Source organism: Anolis carolinensis, chromosome 2 (genome assembly GCF_035594765.1).
Source record: "Anolis carolinensis isolate JA03-04 chromosome 2, rAnoCar3.1.pri, whole genome shotgun sequence".
Classification (NCBI taxonomy): domain Eukaryota; kingdom Metazoa; phylum Chordata; class Lepidosauria; order Squamata; family Dactyloidae; genus Anolis; species Anolis carolinensis.
In genome coordinates, this window is record NC_085842.1 from 305284981 (window position 1) to 305308047 (window position 23067).

The 23067-nt window shown below is 40.8% G+C and overlaps 1 protein-coding gene and 1 long non-coding RNA gene across 3 annotated transcripts in view; both read left to right on the forward strand.

Moving 5' to 3' along the window:
- Positions 1-14475: 14475 nt before the first annotated feature.
- The window catches only part of golph3 (golgi phosphoprotein 3), a 30288-nt gene continuing 21696 nt past the window's right edge, over positions 14476-23067 (forward strand). Inside the window, exon 1 of one of the 2 annotated variants that reach the window (XM_062972523.1) lies at positions 14476-14901. In XM_062972523.1, the coding sequence (XP_062828593.1) occupies positions 14650-14901 (252 nt within the window). In that variant the 5' untranslated portion in view covers positions 14476-14649. The remainder of the gene's footprint in view (positions 14902-23067) is intronic. The other variant, XM_003225938.4, reaches the window with a different exon arrangement.
- LOC134296783 (uncharacterized) lies at positions 14912-21206 on the forward strand. Its single transcript, XR_010003636.1, has 2 exons — positions 14912-16060; positions 16180-21206. It is a non-coding gene; the product is annotated as an uncharacterized LOC134296783 (long non-coding RNA).

The following is a 23067-nucleotide window of genomic DNA, read 5'->3' on the forward strand; positions in this document are numbered from 1 at the left end:
AGGACTAGGCTTCAGAAGAGACCTTATGAACCTGTCAAGAGATAGATAGATAGATAGATAGATAGATAGATAGATAGATAGATATTAGCTGTGCCCAGCCATGCATTGCTGTGGCGAAGTATGGTGGTATGGAAATAAAGTATTGAGGAATTGGCGGTAGTTAAGGTAAAGGGTAAAGGTTTTCCCCTGACATTAAGTCCAGTTGTGTCTGACTCTGGGGGTTGGTACTCATATTGAGTCTACACTGCCATATAATCCAGTTGAAATCAGATAATGTGTATTTTATAGGTAGTGTGGAAGAGGCCTGATTGAAGTGGCCCTGGGCTGAGTGGGTTGCTAGGAGACCAAGTGGGTGGAGCTTAGCCTTCTAACTGACAGCAGATCAAGTGGGTGGAGCTTAGCCTTCTAACTGGCAGCAATTGGATAAAAACAATTATTCCTCTCCCTCTAATTAGGACTTTATTTTTCTTTTCTTTTTGTTGTGTGAACGTAGAGGCATGGATGAGGGGTTGTGCTGCCAAGTTTAGTGTTTCTGGGATGTGTAGTTTTGTTGTTTTTTCCTAGGCCGAAATTTCATTACCCTTTTATATATATAGATATATATATAGCCACAATTTTCTTTTCCAAGGTGGTTGTATCATCAAATGGCAGTGATAAGATTTGTTCTATTCCCTTCACAGGTTCCTTTTCTTACATTTTGTTACGTTCCATAAGAGTAAATGATGCTACTAGCTTCCACCAACCTAAGCAACTGTTATAACTAAGGCCTACAAATATATTTGGATAGAATATGTGTAGGTGGCCAAGTTGTGTGGCTCCTAAGAAACGTAAATACAGAGTAAGCTGTGCATTCTATTTTTAAGCATATAAATCTGCTACATTGCCTTTTTGTGTAAAGATAAGGAGGGGTTAATGTTTGTGTGGTGTTTTACAGTATATTATTTTCTAATATAGAAGTTAGTGTGTTGAATAAAAGTGCGTAGAGTAGAAGACATCTTTTTATTCTTGTATGACAACTAAAGCCAGTAGTATGCTGGCAAATTGGTGGCAAAAAGCATTCAATATTCATGTAGTGTACAAATGAGCTACCCTTTCTCAGGTATATCTGCCTTATAAGCACATCATACTTGACTGTCTGACTTCAAAGGGCCAACTTTGATGTTGAATCACTTTGATCTATGTAGTGCGTAGAGAAGATGACGTTTTAAAGTGTGCACACATTCTGTTTGTTCATGAACTGCTGCTAATTATGTTAATCAGAATTAAAGCCAGAATTGGGTATTTGGTTGTATTTAGATTTTCTTGTCAATGGGGTCATGGGTAAACACAATGCCATTTCTCACGCAGTGGCTCAGCGCAACTGAAAGGAAATTTATTTAAATGTTAATCCTTAAGGCAAGTCCTCTCCTCTCAGTAGGATTATAGATGCTGTTTTGTATCCCAGCTGTTGGCACTGTAATTGCAGAACATTGATTAAAGTGCAGTTTCACAGGTATGACCAGTGTGAAATTACATTTAAAGCTTTCAACTGAAATCAGCTGGAGTTATGTATTGCTTTCTTGAACATGTCAATGTAATTTGGTGTAGGAGAGTTTTTATTCTGTTTCAGTTTACCCAGAGGGTTATGGGGCAATCAGTCCTGAAGAGATTTCCTTCTCAACATGAAATGTTAATAGGGGAAGGATTACGGTAAGTAGTGCAGTGTTGTTTATTCTTATTAGTGTGATAATACCACCTCATCTAGTCAAACAAATCAATGATTTAAAACACAAATTCCAGAAAAGATGTCCCCCTCACAGTTCTGCTTGGAAAAACCGTACAATGAGGGAATGGTGAATGTGTTCCTGTTCTGCTATAGTTAGAAAAATCTACTCCAACATCGGGGAAATAGTCTAACTCACATGTGTCAAACTCAAGGTTTCCAACCAAAATTCAGCCCACCATGTCATTTTTGTGGCCCTTCAGAGGCTAGACTGCAATTCCTGTATTCATCATCACTAGACATCACTAGAGATTATGGGAACATAATAACACCTGGAAGGCTGCAGCTTGTTCTGTTTAGTCAGGATAAGGGGGGTTGAATTTAGATACAAGGGTATGATGTCTGATTTTAACATAGTCTTTAACCTTTCCTAACCTCAGAGCCACAAGTGCTGTGGAGTTGCAAGTCTCATTATCCCTAGTCTCCATGACTAGCGGACCCAAACTGGGTAAAAATGGTGAAAAACTATGAAAAAATTATAGTCGGCCCTCTGTATTCACGGATTCTCCATTCTTGGATTCAACGGTCCCTTTAAGGCAACCATAAGGCTGTTGTATCCTTCAATGAAAATGAGTTTGACACCCCTCGTCTATGGGATCCTTCTGTGAATTAAAACCTTCTGTGATTAAAATGGTATGAATGGGAGTTTAAGGTAAAAGTTTTCCCGACATTAATTCTAGTTGTGTCCGACTCTGGAGTTGGTGCTTATCTTCATTTCTAGGCCAAAGAGCCTCCAAGGTCAAGTGGCCGGCATGACTGCATGGAGCACCGTTACCTTCCCACCGGACTAGTACCTATTGATCTACTCACATTTGTTTTCGAACTGCTAGGTTCGCAGAAGCTGGGGCTAACAGCTGGAGCTTACCCCGCTCCCCGGATTCAAACCTCTGACCTTTCGGTCAGCAAGTTCAGCAACCCAGTGGTTTAATCCGCTGTGCTACTGGGGGCTCCCAATGGGGAGGTTACACCTGCTTTAAATAAAAATTAAGGACAGTTATAATTTGTAAAGTTTCATTTAGGACTGAACCTAGTTTGGCCCTAAATAATAATAGGCAGAAGATAACTTTGAATCTAATAAATACTTAGGTCAGTGGTGGCAGGTCATCAAGTGTTTCTCCCAAAAGTTTAACAATGGCAACTAATAACAGCAGCATTTTTTCCTACAGTGGCACTGGCTAGCTTTGTACTCATTGCTATCTCAGCCTCATTGTTTGTCATCTTTAAAGCAAATATTAGTTGTTTGCTTTTGGCTGGGCTGCCGTATTGCTGACTGCTTTTAGAGTTTTGTAAATTAGATTAAGATCTATACTGGTATATTCTAGATCTCCAAGTATGCAGCTCTAAGTGTCTATTAGGAGGTCTGGCTTTACCCTGCAAAGCTAAGGTTTCATATCTCTCAAGCTAAGGGTGGAGTTTGCAGCATGACCCAGTTATATCTGCAAAATAAGCCTCCTTACACCAAAAAAATAAAATAAAAAATAGAACGAGTCAAATGCCATGGATATCTTCCAGATCGGCCTCGACTGCCTACTCTAAACAACTGGAACTATTTAAGCTAGTTTCAGGACAGATAACAGTCTGTGTGATGCACGACTTCATTCCTTCAACTTTTAGTTGTGACTCTCCTGCCTATCTGCCTGCCTCAGATATCAGTAGTGGTGCAGGTATGCACTTGAGGTTGGCAATAGCTTCAGCTGTGATAAAACAGCAACAGCCTTTTCTGAGCAGGGATACCTTTGCAACAGTAGTCTGCTGTGCACTGTTAACTTTCGTGTTCTTCAGTGTGCTTTACATGGTTCTATCCTTAAAAAATGATTTAGAAGCTGTAGGCTGTATAAAGTACACCAGTTAGAATATTGACTAGAACATTACAGATCCTGTAGCTATAAAGAGTAGTTTTACTGGCTTCTAATTAAGTTATAGGCTGAATTAAAGGTGCTACTGGCAACAGAGCACTAAATAGTTTAGAACCTTGGTAGTTGAAGTATCTCTCCCTGTATATACTTCACTAGAGTTTACTGTGGGTACATGTATTTAAACTTTATTATTTCACTGTTCCAGTTTACTATAATGCTTCAATATAATGTTAATTTTTTCCAAATAGTTTAATATAATGTTATTTTTTTACTATCTTTAAACTGTTTTACGTTGATTAGAATGCTTTTATTTTACACTAGCCTGAGGTTGTATGCTGGGGCATGGAATATATTTTCAAAAAGCAATGCTTGTTAGAGGGTATCGTCTGAACCGCCTCTCTGTCAGCTCACTTGGTCAGGGATCATTCCTCAATTACAGGTTGCAAGAAGATGACTGCTTAAGATTAGGAGCAAGACGTTATCACCGTTGCTGGAACATGCAGTTTAGGAGGCCGAGAACAGTCTGCAGACAATACAGTTGAGGAGTGACTTCTGCAACTTAACACCAGCAGCCAAATGGAACAGCTTCACTCCTTTTGATGGGTCCAGACCATGATTTCCATTAATGACTATTACCAGCTGTTAGCGTCTGGGCTGTTTTGCAGATGGAACAGGAAAAATCTGCTCTGGTCATTCTAGGCATTGATAACTGAACTTCATGAAGAGCTAATGTGGTATATTACAGTCCCCAAGTTGCAGAAAAGATAGGTTTTCTAGGTTTGTTCTGAAGTTGAATTTGTAAGTTGGAACATATTTATTTTTAAGTGTAACTACACACACACACACACACACATATGCTTTCGACAGCGTAGGGAAGGGTGAACACCCATGTGGTGGTTGTTTTGCTGTCTGTGTCCCTGTTCAGAAGATTTCACCTCACTTTCTGTCCCTGTGAGAATTGGTTTTTGGAAAATTTGGCTTCTTGTGGAAACTAGGATTGGTGACAAAGCTTCAGTGGAGACACCTTATTCCCATGATAACTCTTCCAGGAGTGAATTTCCCTTCCAAGGCGTAGATTTCTCTCATTTCCTGTTGTCTCACCTCCATCCTTAACTATGAGTTGTTTGTAAGTCAGATTTTTGTAACTCGGGGACTGCCTGTACTTGGAGTTCTGTGCTGGAACTTGGGGAGTCCTCTCTACATACCCATGCCACTCATTTGTTAACCTTGGGCTTTCCTAACTATTGTAGATTGTTATTATGATGGAGGGAGGAAGCCATATACATCAGCTTTAGTTCACTTGAGAACAGCCAGATTATAGTTATTACTGATAGAGCATATCCTTTCCAAGAACATGCTCACTTATTCAACTGTTGGAAATACACATTAGGCATTATTTTTCTCCTAAATACCAGAATAATGAATTTTACAAAGTCTGAAAAAGTTATTACTGTATTTAAGAGATAATAATGTTCTCCTAACAACTCCCCTTGACTTATTCCTGAGGTAGTATATACACGGACAAAGTGCTTTGAACATCAGTCATGAACACACCAAGTGTTTTTCAGAAAGCCTACAATTTGTCTCAGTATTGGCCTCTGCATGCACCATGTACCTGTCAGATCTTGGAAGCTAAGCAGGGCTTAGTACCTAGATGGGAGACCTCCAACAAATATCAGGTGCTGTAGGCTGTGTTTCAGAGCAAAGAAGTGGAAAAACCACAGCTAAGTGTTTCTTGCCTAGGAAAACTGTATGAAATCCATGGAGTCACCATAAGTCGACAAGAAACTTAAAATCACGTATGTTTCTTAAAGTGGATTGCAAGAATTATTGAAGTAAGATACAGAATATTTGAAGTGTGTTTGTATAAAATGCTAAATATTAAGTGCTTTGCTGTCGACATCTCAAAGTTAGGAGTGCACTGACTGTAAAGAATAGAAAAGCACCTTCCTGTGTTTTGTGCATAAAGCATTATTATATCCTTCTGTTCCTGTGACTCTAATTGTGCACTTTTCCTTGAAACTGGGCTAATGCATATGCATTAATGTATAATTATGTCATCTTTTGACTTACTGCATCTAAGCAGTAGAAATAAATGTATGACATGAATGGAAATGTACATATTTTGCATAAAACTCCTGTTTCAACATCTCTATTTTCTGGTTATACAAAAAAAGAGGTTTTGATCACTCTATTTGTAAGCTTGTGGCTTTTCAGAAATATTGCATTGTACCATTTGCCCTCAATCTTAAATCAGTTCTTTATACATTTTAATGGAACACATACTGACAACACCAAACACTGTATTTTGACTCAATATTCATTCCTAATTTTTAATTATATTTCTGTCATAAGAGTTTAAGGGACAGTTAACCTATGCAAACGTGAAAGCCAGCTTGCAGTGAGCATGCATATATTCAGAGGGAAATTTCAGTCTAACACAGTTCTCTTAAGCATAATGGTGTGTATTTAGAGGATCCACCTGCATATAAAGTGAAATGGCAGTCATTTCACCTCAACAATTTCTGTGAAATCCACTGTGCACAATCCCTATAACCAGGCATTTGAAAATTTTCCTCTTAAATATTGTTTCATTTCACCTTCCAAAACTTCAGTGGGCAAAAAAATAGCAACGGAATGTAAAATCTGGAAGTCCTTTGGTCCCATAATTCAAAAATTAGGACTTCTCTGTCATGAAATAATAGGATGTTTTCTTTGTCATATGAGCCAAAATGCTGGAGAATCTCTTTTCTCGCCTGTTTTAATCTCTAAGTGTTTGAGGTTGGGTAGAAGAGAGAAGCTTGGTATTCTCATTAAAGGATCTGCAGCACTGATCCCTATAGTTTAAGAAATGTGTCTATGAAGTCATAATACAATTAAATGATGTCACAATATGTAGACTCGCATGTCAATGTGTGTTGTGGCCCAAAGCAGAAAGGGAGTTCTTGTGTTGTTTAACAGCAACAGCATCGAATGAGGAATTGCTATATTACATGTACAACAGTCTGGGGCAAAAGGGATGCTTTCACTCTCTTCATTCAAAGACCACCTTACACTGCAGAAAGATCACAATAATGCCAACTAATTAAAATCCCATTACCCTGCCTAATTTCAAAGGAAAGCAGATTTCTATGGGCCTTTAAGTAGTGCATGTCAAAAGGGGATTTAGCATATCAAAGGATATGCCTTGGTGTGAGCGAGAAAGGAACATTCCCACACTGAATAGATTACTCTGCTGACATTAGGCTTGTCCAGAACAAACATACAGTCTTTTATTCCTGTTCTTGCCACATGGAGCCTGTATGTCCCTATGTAATGCAATATTCATGTGTGATTTTCTCCCAATGTTTATCTGTAATAATAAATTGGTCTGAATTACTCGTGGTTGAGAATGACCACCTGCATGTGGAGTTTGTTTTATCATCTAATAGGTCAGTTGGAATTAATCTTGAACATAAACATCCTCAAGCTAGTAAAATTCAAAACTAGAAGCTCAGCAACAGCACTTCTTTCTAACAATACCATTTTAGGGGAATGGTAAAAGTTACAAAGGTAGCAATCAGACAGCCTAGCTATCTCCTAGCTATAACTCCTTTGTTCAATGTCTTTAAATACTGACTTTTTCTTTTAAAAATACTTTTCTAATCTCTTTTATGATATCCTCCTTAGGGAACTGTGTTTTCTCATCCCAGGGCGTTTGTGCCCCTCTCTGTGCTGGTCATGGACCGTAATAAAGTCTTGATTGATTGGTAGTCTAGGATTTTGTAATCCATGTCTTAGGGACCCACCCATGGATACCAAAATCTGTGGATACTCAATTCCCATTACTTTCAAATGTTATTGTGACTATTTTTAACTTCAATGTGTTGTCGATGGCTTTCATGGCCAGTATTACTGGCTTGCTGTGAGTTTTCTGAGCTGTATGGCCATGTTCCAGAAGCATGCTCTCCTGACGTTTCACCCACATCTATGGCAGGCATCCTCAGAAGTTGTGAGGTCTGTTGGAAACTAGGCAAGTGGGGTTTATATATCTGTGGAATGTCCAGGGTGGGAGAAAGAACTCTTGTCTGTTGGAGGCAAGAGTGAATGTTGCAATCGATCACCTTGATTAGCATTAAACAGCCTTGCAGCTTCAAGGCTTGACTGCTTCCTGCCTGAGGGTATCCTTTTATTTTTAGCTTCATTGGAAGCCACCTGGCATTCCGCTCTGGGAGGCAGGCAGCATACAAATGTAATAAATGAGTAAATAATATATAGTGGTGGAGTGGAATGATGTTTTATATAAGATACACAATATTATTGGCAAAATCAAGGCTTGCTTTTTGAATTTAAAACAAAACATTTTCAAGCCCATGTATTGTTAAATCCTTGGATACAGAGAGGATGATGTACTATCTGACGGCTGTATGTGTATTGAATTCTAATGTGAGGCGAACCATGTATGTTCTGCCACCAAGTGTTTGCGATGATTTACAAGTCACAGTAATACACACCATGAGTTTGGTTACATATATACTTCTAATAGCAGAATTTTCAAAATAGAAAACAGTAGAAAAACTCAGTTCTGCCTAGTATAGTGAAGCAAGTACTAGTTCTTTATGCTAACAATTTGTGTGGTGGTTTGGCAGGAAACACGGTAAATGGTTGATCTAAAAGTGGTCATATCCCCTGTTTCAAATACTTCACTTGAGGGTAAATTCATTTACCAAATTTATTTTATTTAGTAACTTTTGCCTGCTGAATAATCAAAATAATAAACCCACATACATTATGAATGCAATATATAATTACAAAGCTCAGTCTTGGAGGCTGTACCACAAATTTAACAGATGTAGGCAATTAGGGATGATGATCTTGTGAGAATAAGAGGTGACACGAGGCCGTTTGGGAGCAAGAGGAAAATGTCAATTCAGAAAAAGCCCAAGACTTGTGGATGTACAGAAAAGCTTAAAACAACAAATACCATGCTGTTTGCCCATCCCTAGAAACAGCTGAGTGGGAAACAGGACTGATCATCATCAGAGCTTGGCAAAGTTACTTTTTGGACAATTCCCAGAATTTCTTCTGTCTCTCCTTTGAAGCGGATCATGGATAAGAAGATCAATGTGGAGCAACACATGGTGTTGGTTGAAACCCTGGAAATTAATTATGTACCAGAGCAGCCTGGTAAACATTTCATTATTTATAAGTATGCAATGTGATTATATCCCAGGTTCATATAAAGTACATTGGCCAAAACGTATGTGTGCAGACTGGAGAAATAGCTTCATGTTCAAAAAGTTATACTTTCTCAGGAGTTGTGTAAATGTTGTCCCTAGCATTGCCAAATCTCACTTGGAAACTCTGTTCCACTTTGGACTTGATGGTGGAGAGATAATCTATTGTGCAACAGGTGAACACAAGGCTATATTGCTTGCCGGTCAATGGGTTGCACAACTGTGGGATTCAGCATTACCACATTAGCATAGTTATGCTATGCTGAAAAAAGCATAGGTGCTTGGTTCATATATCAGTTCTGATCTATATTAGGCTACTCAAATAAATCCCTGGACTTACCAACACCCGTACATAAAAATCCTTGTATGTTGATTTAAAAGGAAACCTGTGCTCCATGGGAGTACTCTCATATATGTACAGGGCTTGCCTTTGTGACTGGCAATAAAGGGATTGGAATCAAATAAAGAAATTATAGTTGTCCTAAAGTTGCTTTCCTTGGAATACAAGACTGAGTGCTGTGAACCCTCCACATACACAGATTCAATCATCCACAGCTTGAAAATATCCCCCTCCCAAATCTAAAGAGCAAAACTTGATTTTGCCATTTTATATAAAGGAAACCATTTTACTAAACCATTGTATATCATGAGACTTGAGTATCTATGGATTTGGAAATCCATGGGGATCCTGGAGACAACCCCCAATGGATGCTAAGGGCCATTCAGAGTCATTTACAGGACTGTGCCATGCTTCCCTGTTTCTTAATGACTCTTTAATTATTTACTCATCTGAATATATATACCATATTTCTTTGATTCTACAAAGCACACTAATTTCAGTACTATCAACAGAAAAAACAGTATTTATGTATATAAAAAACACCTGCAATTCTAAGATTCTCAGATATGGGGAGGAAGAGTACCTTAGAATCAAAGAAATATAGTATACATATTTGAATGGGCTGTTCGGTTTTTAATGTACGGTAATTTTAATTGCATTTTAACTTTGACACATGACAAAAAAATTTTAAAAATTGTTTTCATATTCAAACCTTTGTTTTTTCATGTTGCTTTTTCTTCATTTTCTCGCTTTCTTTGTATACTTTCCTCTTTTGAATATACTGGAAAGCTTGTAATAATAAATACTTTTTAAAAGGGTGGAAATACTCCCAAATCACCTTAGCTTAGCTTGAGCGTCTCTCCTCCAAGCTGTTGACTTTTCCATATACAGTATGTATATTTGTGTGTGTGTATATATATCTACATATGTATGTATGTGTATATGTGTGTGTGTCCTCTTTTAAATGTATAGAAATGTTTTGATTTTTAAAAAATCAAAGGAAGGAGGGAGGAGAAAGGCTCCCAGATCACCTCAGCTTTGTGTGAACATCTCTCCTCTGAAAAGTCTTCTTTTCTATACACACACACACACACACACACACATATAAAGAGAGAGAAAGAGAGAGCACAGTGCTTCTCAACCTGTGAGTCCCCAGATGTTTTGGCCTTCAACTCCCAGAAATCCTAACAGCTAGTAAACCGGCTGGGATTTCTGGGAGTTGTAGGCCAAAAACATCTGGGGACCCCAGGTTGAGAACCACTGATTGAGAGAGACAGGGAGAGAGGAAGAGAGGGAGAGAGAGAGAGATAATCTCAGTGGATGGATATATATATATATATATATATATATAGAGAGAGAGAGAGAGAGAGAGAGGGGGGGGGGAATATGTGTGCGTGTTTGCACTTTAAATGTATTGAAAAGCTCTTGATTAAAAAAAATGTAAGGAGGGAAGGCTCCCAGATCAACTCAGCTTCAGTTTGAGCATCTCTCCTCCAAACTGTCATGTTTCCTATCTATATCTATAGACATAGAGCATATGTGTGTGTGTTTGTACTCTTAAATGTATGGAAAAGCTTTTGAATTAAAATATATATTAAAGGAAGGGAAGGCTCTCAGATCACCTCAGCTTCCAGTGAGCATTTCTCCTCCAAACTGTTGTTTTCTATATACAGTAGAGTCTCACTTGGTTTTGGCTCTCAGTCTGCTGAGGTTAAATAGCTTGCCATCTGTCCGATAGATGATTTCCACTCCGGTGGGAAGCTTCCCATCAACAAGGTGAAGTATCATAGCGATGAAGATGGAAAATAAGGTGGGGGCAATAACACATCCCTGCTTGACACCTGATTCCACCTTAAATGGGTCACTTTGGGAGCCGTTGCTGTCCAAGACTGTTGCCATCATGTCATCATGGAGGAGCCGCAGGATGTTCACAAATTTGTCAGGGCACCCGATTTTTTGGAGGATGGTCCAGAGAGCGCTGCGGTTCACTGTCGAATGCCTTTGCAAGGTCAATGAATGCCATGTACAGAGGTTGGTTTTGTTCCCTGCATTTTTCTTGGAGCTGTCGAGCAGTGAAGATCATGTCCACTGTTCCTCTGGAGGGGCGGAAGCCATTCTGGGATTCTGGGAGGGTGTCTTCTGAGACAGGGAGAAGGCGGTTTGCAAGGATTCTTGCAAGGATTTTCCCGGCAGAGGTTAGAAGGGAGATACCACGATAGTTCCCGCAGTCTGTTCTGTCCCCTTTCTTGAAAAGGGTGATGATGGTGGCATCCTTGAAGTCTGCTGGGATTTTCTCGGTCATCCACACCTTTTCAATGAGCTGGTGGAGTAGTTGTATCAGCTCAGGTCCACCCTCTTTGAAGATTTGAGCAGGAATCCCATCAGGTCCGCTGGCTTTGTTGTTTTTTTGTTGGCTGATGGCATTGCTGACTTCTTCCAAACTAGGCAGTGCTGCAAGCTCATCCCTGGTTTGTTGTTGCGGGATTTGTGAGAGGGTCTCTTCGGCCACATTGGAGCTGCGATTCAGCAGGTTCTGGTAGTGCTCTTTCCAACGTAGTGCAGTTGATGTTTTGTCCTTCAGAATTTTGGTTCCATCTGATGAGCGTAGGGGCTGTATGCCATGGTTTCTTGGTCCATAAATGATCTTTGTGGCTTTGAAAAATCCCTGAGCGTCATGGGTATCTGCAAGGTGTTGGATTTCTTCAGCCTTCTTTGTCCACCAGATGTTCTTGAGTTCTCTGGTCCTTCTTTGGACCTCAGCTTTTGCACTGGCATAGATCTTTTTCTTGGCAGCACAGTTGGTGTCTCTCTGCCATGTTTGGAAGGCTTTCCTTTTGTTATCAATCAGCTGTTGGATCTCTTTGTCGTTATCATCAATCCAGTCTTGATGTTTTTTAGTTAGGTATCCAATGCTTTCTTCGCAGGCTGTGATGATGGAGGTCTTCAGTTTGTTCCAATGTTCCTCAACATTTTTGGGGTGTTCTGTGGGTAGATGATCTTTGAGTGTTGTTTGGAGAAGGGCTCATTTGGAGGGCTCCTGAAGGGCTTGGGTGTTCATTTTGCGCCTTGTTTTTCTTCCTTGGAGTCTGCGTTTGGGGACGATCTTGATAGCCATCGTGGATCGGATTAACCTGTGGTCTGTCCAGCAGTCATCAGTACCTGTCATGGCTCTTGTGAGAAGCACATCACGGTGGTCTCTGGCACGTGTGATAACATAGTCCAAGAGGTGCTAATGCTTTGACCGAGGGTGCTTCCATGATGTCTTGAGCTTGTTTTTCTGGCGGAAGAGCGTGTTGGTGATGACAAGGTTGTGCTCTCTGCATTTGGTGAGAAGCAAGATGCCATTCGAGTTGCTGTTTCCGACCCCGTCTTTTCCTATGATCCCTGGCCTCAGGTCAGAGTCCTTTCCGACTCTTGCATTAAAGTCCCCCAGGAGGATGATTTTGTCCTCCTTAGGTATCTCCGATAGGATGGTGTCCAGCTGACAGTAAAATCTTTCCTTGATGTCTTCGTCAGCATCTAGAGTTGCCACAACATCTGTTATAGAACTCCAATATGCTGATGACAACGTAGTCTGTGCGCATTCAGAAGAGGACCTACAAGCCACTCTAAACACCTTTGCAGAAGCATACGAGAAGCTCGGCCTCTCACTGAACATCAAGAAAACCAAAGTGCTCTTCCAACAGGCACCAGCTAATCCCTCTGCAAAGCCAGGAATACAGCTTAACGGTGTAACATTAGAAAATGTTGACCATTTCCGCTACCTTGGCAGCCACCTCTCCACAAAAGTCAACATCGACACTGAAATACAACACCGCCTGAGCTCTGCGAGTGCAGCATTTTTCCGTATGAAGCAGAGAGTGTTTGATGACCGGGACATCCGTAGAGAGACCAAGGTGCTTGTTTATAAAGACATTGTCCTCCCAACCCTGCTCTACGCCTGCGAAACGTGGACTGTGTACAGACGTCACACCAAACTCCTGGAGCGTTTCCATCAGCGTTGCCTCAGGAAAATCCTGCAAATCTCTTGGGAAGACAGGCGGACAAATGTCAGCGTGCTTGAGGAAGCAAAGACCACCAGCATTGAAGCAATGCTCCTACACCATCAACTCCGCTGGACTGGCCACGTTGTCCGAATGCCCGATCACCGTTTCCCAAAGCAGCTCCTGTACTCCGAACTCAAGAATGGGAAACGGAATGTTGGTGGGCAGGAAAAGAGATTTAAAGATGGGCTCAAAGCCAACCTTAAAAACTGTGGCATAGACACTGAGAACTGGGAAGCCCTGGCCCTTGAGTGCTCTAATTGGAGGTCAGCTGTGACCAGCAGTGCTGCGGAGTTCGAAGAGGCACGAACGGAGGGCTTAAGGGAGAAACGTGCCAAGAGGAAGGAGCGTCAAGCTAACCCCGACCGGGACCGCCTTCCACCTGGAAACCGATGTCCTCACTGTGGGAGAATATGCGGGTCAAGAATCGGTCTCTTCAGCCACCTAAGAACACACACCCAAGATACCAAGGTTGGAAGACTATCGTCCTCGAACGACGAGGGATCGCCTAAGTAAGTCTCACTTATCCAACATTCGCTTATCCAACATTCTGGATTATCCAACGCAGTCTGCCAAAAAGTAGACAATGTTTTTGTAGTCAATGTTTTCAATACATTGTGATGTTTTGATACTAAATTCGTAAATACAGTAATTACTACGTACCATTACTGCATATTGAACTACTTTTTCAGTCAAATTTGTTAAACATGATGTTTTGGTGCTTAATTTGTAAAATCATAACCTAATGTGATGTTTAATAGGCTTTTCTTTAATCCCTCCTTATTATCCAACATATTCGCTTATCCAACGTTCTGCCGGCCCGTTTATGTTGGATAAGCGAGACTCTACTGTATATCTATATCCACACACAGTATATGTGTGTGTATCTCTAAACATATACATTGTGTGTGTTTGTACTCTTTTAAATGCATGGAAAAGCCTTTGATTCAACACAATATTGCAGATGGGGAGGGATGGCTCCCAGTTTACCTCAGTTGCGCTTTGGCGGACAGCTTGAAGGAAGAAGCTGAGGGGAACAGGGTTGTTGTATGTCTTTCGGGCTGTGTGGCCATGTTCCAGAAGTATTCTCTCCTGACGTTTCGCCCACATCTATGGCAGGCATCCTCGGCTGAGGGGAAGATCTGGGGGCGTGTTGCTGCTGCTGCCGCCGCCCGTGAGGCGTCTGAAGCCAGCCTTCTTCTTCCTCCTCCCCCTCCCTCTGCTGCCACATCCTCCTCCTCCTCTTCTGGCGTCAGCGGAGGGAAGCCTGGTCCGCCATATTGGAAGAGAAGCCTTCGCCGCTGGCTCCTGAGGAGGGCGCGGGCCGGGCCTCTGCCTCCGTCTCGTTCCCGTTTCCTTCCTTCCTTCCCCTTAGAAACGGAGGCCGGGGGGCTGCCCCTCTTCCCGGGTCTCCTTCCCCCTTTCCTCCGCCATGACTTCGCTGACCCAGCGCAACTCGGGCCTAGTGCAGCGCCGCACCGAGGCCTCCCGCAGCGCCGCCGACAAGGAGCGGGTGGCCGGGGGAGGCCTGGCCGGAGGCGGCCTTGGCGGGGGCAGCGGCACCGGAGGCCCCGAGGAGGACGGGCGGCGGGACGAGGCCGGCGACGAGGAGAAGGGCGACTCCAAGGAAACGCGGCTGACGCTCATGGAGGAGGTGCTGCTGCTGGGCCTCAAGGACCGAGAGGTGCGCCGACGACGCCGGGCTCGCCTGGAGAAGCAGGCCGCGTTTGGAGGGCTTTTTGGAGGGACGGGATTATAGAGCAGGCCTGGGCCAACTTCGGCCCTCCCTCCAGGGGTTTTGGACTTCAACTCCCACAATTCCTAACAGCCGGTAGGCTGTTAGGAATTGTGGGAGTTGAAGTCCAAAACCCCTGGAGGGAGGGCCGAAGTTGGCCCAGGCCTGGCTTTTGATGCATTTACACCAGGCATAGGCAAACTTGGGTCCTCCAGGTGTTTTGGACTTCAACTTCCACAATTCCTAACAGCCGATAGGCTGTTAGGAATTGTGGGAGTTGAAGTCCAAAACACCTGGAGAGCCCAAGTTTGCCCATGCCTGATTTACACCATACAATTAAGGCACTTTTGACATGACTTTTAACTGCTATGAAATCCTGGGAATTGTAGTTTGGTGAAACACCAGCACTACTCCGCAGAGAAAGCTAACGGTTCCTTTGCTGTGAGTTTTCCAGTCTGCATGGCCATGTTCCAGGAGCATTCTCTGCTGACGTTTCGCCTGCATCCAAGAGGAGGTAGGCATCCTCAGAAATCTGTGGGAATGAGGCAAGTGGGGTGTATATACTGGATTGCTGTGTGTTTTTCCAGGCTGTATGGCCATGTTCCAGAAGCATGCTCTCCTGATGTTTCAGCCACATCTATGGCAGGCATCCTCAGAGGTCTGTTGGAAACTAGGCAAGCTGAGTTTATATATCTGGAATATCCAGAGTGGGAGAAAAAACTGTTGTCTATTTGAGGAAAGTGTGAATGTTGCAAGTGAACACCTTGATTAGTATTGAATGGCCTTGCAGCTTCAAAGCCTATCACCTTCCTGCCTGGGGGAATCCTTTGTTGGGAAGTGATTATCTGGCCCTGATTGTTTCTTGTCTGAAATTCCCCTGTTTTTGAGTGTTGTTCTTTATTTACTGTCCTGATTTTAGAATTTTTGTAATATTGTTATCCATGTTTTGTTCATTTTCATGGTATCTCTGTTGAAATGCTTGTGGATTTTAATGGCTTTTCTGTATCTATATATATGGAAGCGGACAACTCCCATGTCAGCTCCACTAACTATCGAGCCGTGTCCAAGCTGGACACAAAGTGCTGGTTATTGCCTATAAAACCCACCAGTGGTTCTCAACCTGTGGGTCCCCAGATGTTTTGGCGTTCAACTCCCAGAAATCCTAACAGTTGGTAAACTGGCTGGGATTTCTGGGAATTGTAGGCTAAAATACCTGGGGACCCACAGGTTGAGAACTGCTGCCCTAAATATTTAGGGCCCAGACTATTTGACAAAGTGCATCCCTGCCTACAAACACACCCAGACACTGCGATCATTTGAGGGAACCCTACTTTCAGTCCCACCCCGTCTCAAGCGCGGTTCACACCAGAGAGGGGGCCTTCTCTGTGGTTGCCCCTTCCCTCTGGAACTTCCTCCCTAAAGAAATCAGAACAGCTTCTTCTCTACTTTCTTTCAAGAAACAACTAAAAACTTACTTTTGTACGCTAGCTTATGGACAGCAAGATGATTAATTTTTACCTCCAATTCTAACACGTCTGATGGTGTTGGCAATGAATTCCTTAACTTATTGAAGAGCTATATATTTTTTATATTTTATACAGATTTCAACAGCATAACTGCTTCATGGGGTTATTTATGGGGTCTGACTGAATTAGTTGTTATGTCTTTTAGCCAAGTATCCCACCTGGAATACTCTACAGATAGATGGAGTCTGTGCCTCATTTCCACAGACCTCTGAACAGACCTCTGAGGATGCCTGCCATAGATGCAGGCGAAACATCAGGAGAAAATGCTCCTGAAACATGGCCATACAGCCCAGAAAATTCACTACATCCCAGTGATTCTGGCCATGAAAGCCTTCGACAACACAAAGCTAATGGTTGTATAAAACTACCCCTCCCATGATTCTGTAACATTGAGCCAGAGTAGTTAAAGTGCCACCAGACTGTATTCATTTTACAGTGTAGATCAGGCCTGGGCCAAATTTGGCCCTCCTCCAGGTGTTTTGGCCAATTCCTAACAGCCTACTGGCTCATGCCTGGATTGTAGATGCACCCTGTTGGGGTTTGTTTCTGGGAATAGTGCCCCTGTCGTGGATACCAAAACATGTGGATGCTTATGTGCCATTATATACAATGTTGTAATAAAATGGTGTCCCTTGTATAAAATGGCAAAATCAAAATTTGCTTTTGGAGTTTTTAAAAAAATATTTTGAAGTTGTGAGTAGGAAATCTGTGGATACAGAATTCATGGATATGGTGGGTCAACTGTAACTACGGTATTTCAGGAAGCATAATAGTGAGGTTGGAGAAGGCTGTGATAATGATGATGGTCATTTATTTATTGTGAGTAGTGCAATCTGTGGATATAGAATCCATGAATGAGGTGGGCCAATTGTAAACTGAGGAGGCAAAAGAGTGATTGCAGGATGTGATGATGATCATGATGATGGTCATGGATTTACCTAGCGCCATCAGTGTACATACCATTCTACAAGTAAAACAGCGAGTCTTGCCAAAGGTGTACAATCTGAAATATATATGTGTGTATGTACACCATAGAACGACAGAAGAAACAATTAAATCTAAATGATCTAATTGTAAAACAATTATCCAGAAAAATACAATGCCATATAAAATAAAGCAAACTGGCCAATGTATGCAATTAAAATATACAAAATTATAAAACAAGGTAAAACGGAAAGTGGTGAGAGATGGCTACAAATGAAGGCTGTTGAGAGGAAAGGTAGGAGCTGGGATGGAGAGTACTATTCCACAAGTCTTTCCAATCACCCAGGAACTCTGGGAAATAATCGTGATAATCATACAGGTTGTGTCATTCTATTCCTTATGCCCTTTGGCCTCAAAGTGCTCTGTTTTGTTGCAGATTGGGATCATAATCATAAAAGGACAAGATTACTGTTGATCTAGCGTAGGTTAGAAATAGACTAGCAGCAACAGTAATCGTAGGTCATTACCATTAAATCAGATACGAGAAAAAAGAACATAAATACATGCAGTATCCTAATCACTGTTTTGGGATGAGAAGAAAGATGCCATAATAATAGAAACTGAAGAAAAGAACCAAACTGGATCAGACTGTATATCTCTTAAGTCTTTCTATCCAAAAGTTTGCACAGAGGCTACTAGTTGCCCACAGAAAGCCCCTGCCATGTCTCTTTCTCCAGCAACTGAAATATAGAGGCATCCTGGTGTAATGTTTTGACCATCGGATTATGACTCTGTAGAACGGGGTTCAAATTCCCACTCTGTCATTGAAACCACTGGGTTACCTTAGGCAAGTCAAATACATTCAGCCTCAGGGGAAGACAAAGGCAAATTGAATGAATCCTACCCATAAAACCCCATGATATGGCCGGAAACAAATTGAAGGCACTCAATAACTACCACCATTCTTGGATGCTAGAGGCAGTGCATAGCCATCATGATTTGGGGCCCTGTAGCCATCACGTATCTTGTGACAATGAAATCTAGAATGAAAGTATGTGTTGTGTGAAGAAGTAATGTCCAGTATCTCTAATTATTTAATTTCTTTGGGAGATCTGATTTCTAGTATGAGACAGAAGGAAAATCTCTTCTTTTGAGTTCTTCACATCATGCATAATTTTAGACACTTTTGTTTTTCCCCTTGTTTAACTATTTTCTATGCAAATAAATCCCAAATATATTTCTTCCTCATAGCACAATTACTGTGTCCTCTTGGTCATTTTGGTTCCCCTTTTGAGCTGAACATAAATATAGTTTAAAGGTGTAGTTCTAATAACTTTAAACAGTATTCCAAGTATGGTTGGACTATAAGGTAGTATGCTATTGCCAGTTTTACTTTACATTCCCTTTCCAAATTATGCCCAGTATGATTTTTTTTTCTCTTTTATGGCATTTACATAGGGCATTTTTTGTTGAGCTATCCGTCATAATCCTTTTTTGGTCAGTCATTGTCAGTTGATATCCCATCTGTAGTGAAGTTGGGATTTTTCTACCATATATATGCCTGCTTATATTGAATGTAGGTCGCTGTTTTATTGTCCTGTCTTCCAGTTTGTGCTTTGAAATATGTTTTTGTTCTTTCTTCTCTATATAATTTCAGGTTGTCACTGCTCCCTTCACTGCTCATGTCAACTTAAATTGTTTATTTGAGAGTTTTCAGTTAAATATGTGTGAAACTGAGAAATCTAGTAATCTAAGGGTGTAGAGATGATCATTCTTATTTGTAGAGGATAGGTGAGGGGTAAGGTTTTTTGACCTTGTAAGAGAATTAGATATGAGAAGAGAAACAACATTACAGGAGTCTCTCATTTGAGAATGGTTTAATTTAATGCTTCTTGAAAACAGGGATCCTTGTTGGGGTATTTTTGGAAGATGGCAGCCAATTATATATTGTGTAAATGCCAGTTTAAGTTATGATCTGTTTGAATGTGCTAGCATTGTTGATACTTTACTTTCTAAATTCCTACCTAAATATTTAAAATTCGTGTTCCAGCTTTTATTTGTAGTAGTTACAGTGTAACGTTACAGTACTGACACCATTACAACCGTCTGTTGAGTTTGAGATAACATTACAGTTCCCATTTTTCCCCACCCCTCTACCTGCAGTGTTATAATTGATTCCTATATGTAGTAGAAGATTGCAGATTTAGTTGTGCTGCCTCAGTGTTACTGGAAAACCTTGCTAAAAAAAAAACAGACTAGGTGAACAAAGTTCTGCATATATCCAGTGTTGGACTGGGATGGATGTTGCCCTTGGGTCACCAGCCAGTGAGTGTTGCCATGACTGGCTGAATGACATTTGTGGATGAGCCAATTAGTACTTTTAATTAATTAATATACTGCTCTTCTTCCTCAGTGGGACCCACTTATGTGTGTTGTTTACTCCAGTTTCCTCGAACAGGTGGTGCAAGGCATTGGCTGCCATACTGAAGTGAGTTTTTAGGGAAGAAACATACATTTGATATCAACAGGATGAAATACAGAAACACAAACATGTACATTTGTACTAGGCATGGGCAAACTTTGGCCCTCAAGGTGTTTTGGACTTCAACTCCCACAATTCCTAACAGCTGGTAGGCTTTTAGGAATTGTGGGAGTTAAAGTACGAAACCCCTGGAGGTCCGATGTTTGCCCATGCCTGATATATACACATAGACATGCATATACATATATGGTTTCTTTTACATTGGAAAAATGACTGATCCTTGATGTTGTGTAGTTTGGGAAGCATTTCTGTAGTCGGTGGAATGTGACTGTATTCTCCTTCACTGTAGTTGCCTTGTGTCCTCTCTACTATGTTCAGCCTGACCTCCTGTCAGACTCCTTCTCCATTACAAGAGATTTTAAGGACCACCAATTGAGCCCCATTATACCATGCAGGAATACACAACCAAAGCACTCCCAACAGATATGGCCATCTGGCTTCTGTTTTAAAACTTCTAGAAAAGGAGAACCAATCTCTTTCCGAGGCAGTACATTCCACTATCAAACAGCTCTTACTGTCAGGCAACTCTTTTTAATATTTAGGTAATAACTATTATGAATATTTACAAAGTCTCAACATTTATGAAGAAATCTTTCAAAACTATGCAGATTGGTAAAGGGAAAGTCTAGATGCTACCTAACATTGGTTAATAAAGGATGTTTTAATGTAATAAGTATGGTATGTAAAAAGGATTTTCTTGTGAAAGTTGGCTTATGTGTTAGCATGGGCACTCTTAAAACATCTGGGGGCTGCTTGTATGATGTATTTCATCATCTTGGGATTTTAGAAGTATGTTTGGGAGCCATTTTCCAGCGCCTCCCTTGCTTTTAGGATTGCAGGAAGTTTTATTTCAAAACCCTCCTGTGCCAGAGAACAACAACGTTGCAAAATTGCCCTAACAGGTAGAGATGTGGTCTATAAACTCAGGTTTTGTGAATGAGCCTGTATTCAGCAGGGTTAATTTGTTGCTACAAAAGCAATATAGTCTATCTTATCATGGCACACACCTTCATAGATTACAGCTCACTTTATTAAATAATGAAGTGGAAATCAGTGAAAAGGTATGCTGTAATAAAATAAGCTAGTCTTCTGGGTCCTCAAACTTTTTAAGCCGAGGGCCGGTCCACAATCCTTCAGACTGTTGAGGGGCTGAACTATCATTTGAAAAAAAATTAACAAATTCCTATGCACACTGCACATATCTTATTTGTAATGCAAGAAAACCCCAACAACAACAACAACAATGAAAGAACAATACAATATTTAAAAATAAAAACAATTTTAACCAATGTAAACATACCAGGATTTCAATGGGAAGTGTGGGCCTGCTTCTGGCCAATGAGATAGTCAAGTTAATTAGGATGGTTGTTGTTGTGTGCCTTCAAGTCATTTCAGACATTGGGTGACCCTAAGTCTAAAACTGAGGGCGGGGGCCAGGTAAATCACCTTGGAGGGCCGAAGGTATGACAGATAGGAAGAGAAATGTGAATGCAGACTATAACAGAGAATTAAACAACATAGTTTAAACATTTAAGAGTAATGTTTAAAACCTGTTGTAATTTATGAATTCTCAGCTGTTACCTAGCGAGCCTCATGAAGTAAATGAGCAAATAATCAAAACTTCAGAAAAATCCTGTCCAAATTCTCTAAGGTGCTGTCACCTTAGTGATTTGATGTTTTAAAGCAAACAGTACAGATTGGTTATAACGTAATCCAAATGCTTGGGACCAGAAGTGTTTGGTTTTTAAATATATATATTTGGAGTACAGTACCTTTTTGGAATAGCCTTCTGTCATATTTGTTTGCTACATGTATTGTGTATGGGATAAGAGACTGGGAAAAGATTGAGAATCTGTGAAATGGCAAGAAACTGAAAAAAATTGTCTTCCTTCAGTGAGGTTGCTGTGGCATTTCTGTTTATTTGCCTCTCATATCCCCAGATTGTCTCCACACTTGTGTCTCACAAGTAGATAATGAATGAGACAGAATGCTCAAGAGAGACCGATGATCTGAGAGACAGACAAGCAAAAGTGTCACTGCTGCTGCTGCTCTGAAGCTAGAAACAGGTGGCTAGTGGGAGAAGGTTTCATTTTTTGGAGGTTTTTGGATTTCTTGTAAGAGAACCGTCATCTGTCTTAGATGTTAGAGTGCAGACAGACGTATCTGCCGTGTCATATACAAGATTTATGAAATGGATAGTAAAAGTAACACATTCATTTTAAGAAGAAAAATATTTGTCCTTTCCAGGGTAATAAGAACAGTTTATGGTGTTTACTCATCTGCGGTTTGAGCAAATGTACACAGTGATCCAACAAGGAAGATCCCAGGGCATCCTAGTATCAAATAAATGCTTTATATGTGGGGCAACTGAGGTGGAAGATCTGGCATACACTTACCGGAATGCTGTTTGTATTCCAATCCTGGATTACATTATTTATTTGTTTGGTACCCTGTTTCCCCTAAAATAAGACATCCCCAGAAAATAAGACCTAGTAGAAGTTTTGCTTAATTGCTAAATATAAGACCTCCCCCAAAAGTAAGACCTAGCAAAGGTTTTGTTTGGAAGCATGCCTGCTGAACAGAACACCAGAGCATGCAGGATCGGTAAATGTACGTACCATAGAGTGTTGTACATGGAAATAATGGTAGTAACAAGAAATTCTTGATAAAATTCAGTTTGTTTGGTTATGCTGGTTTGTGATGACAGCTACTGTACAGCATATAATAAATGTTCATTTTTTGTTCAACAATAAATGTGAATTCTTTTTCATGGAAAAATAAGACATCCCCTGAAAATAAGACCTAGAACATCTTTTGGAGCAAAAATTAATATAAGACACTGTCTTATTTTCGGGGAAACACGGAATGTGGAAGATTGGAAATTGAGAATACGTTGAATTTTTTTCTGCAAGACTGTAGTTAGTGATGCAGAAAATTGCCCTATTTGAGGAAAGCATTGCAGGTTTTTTCTCCTTTTCTTTTGAATGTATTCCATTCTGTATGCATTTGGTCTTTTTATTTTTAATATATGTTGACTTGTTCAATAAATCTTTTATTTATGCAATATCAAGACATACATACGTCTTGGAAGAAAATCTTGTTGCACGTAGTAGCGCATATGTT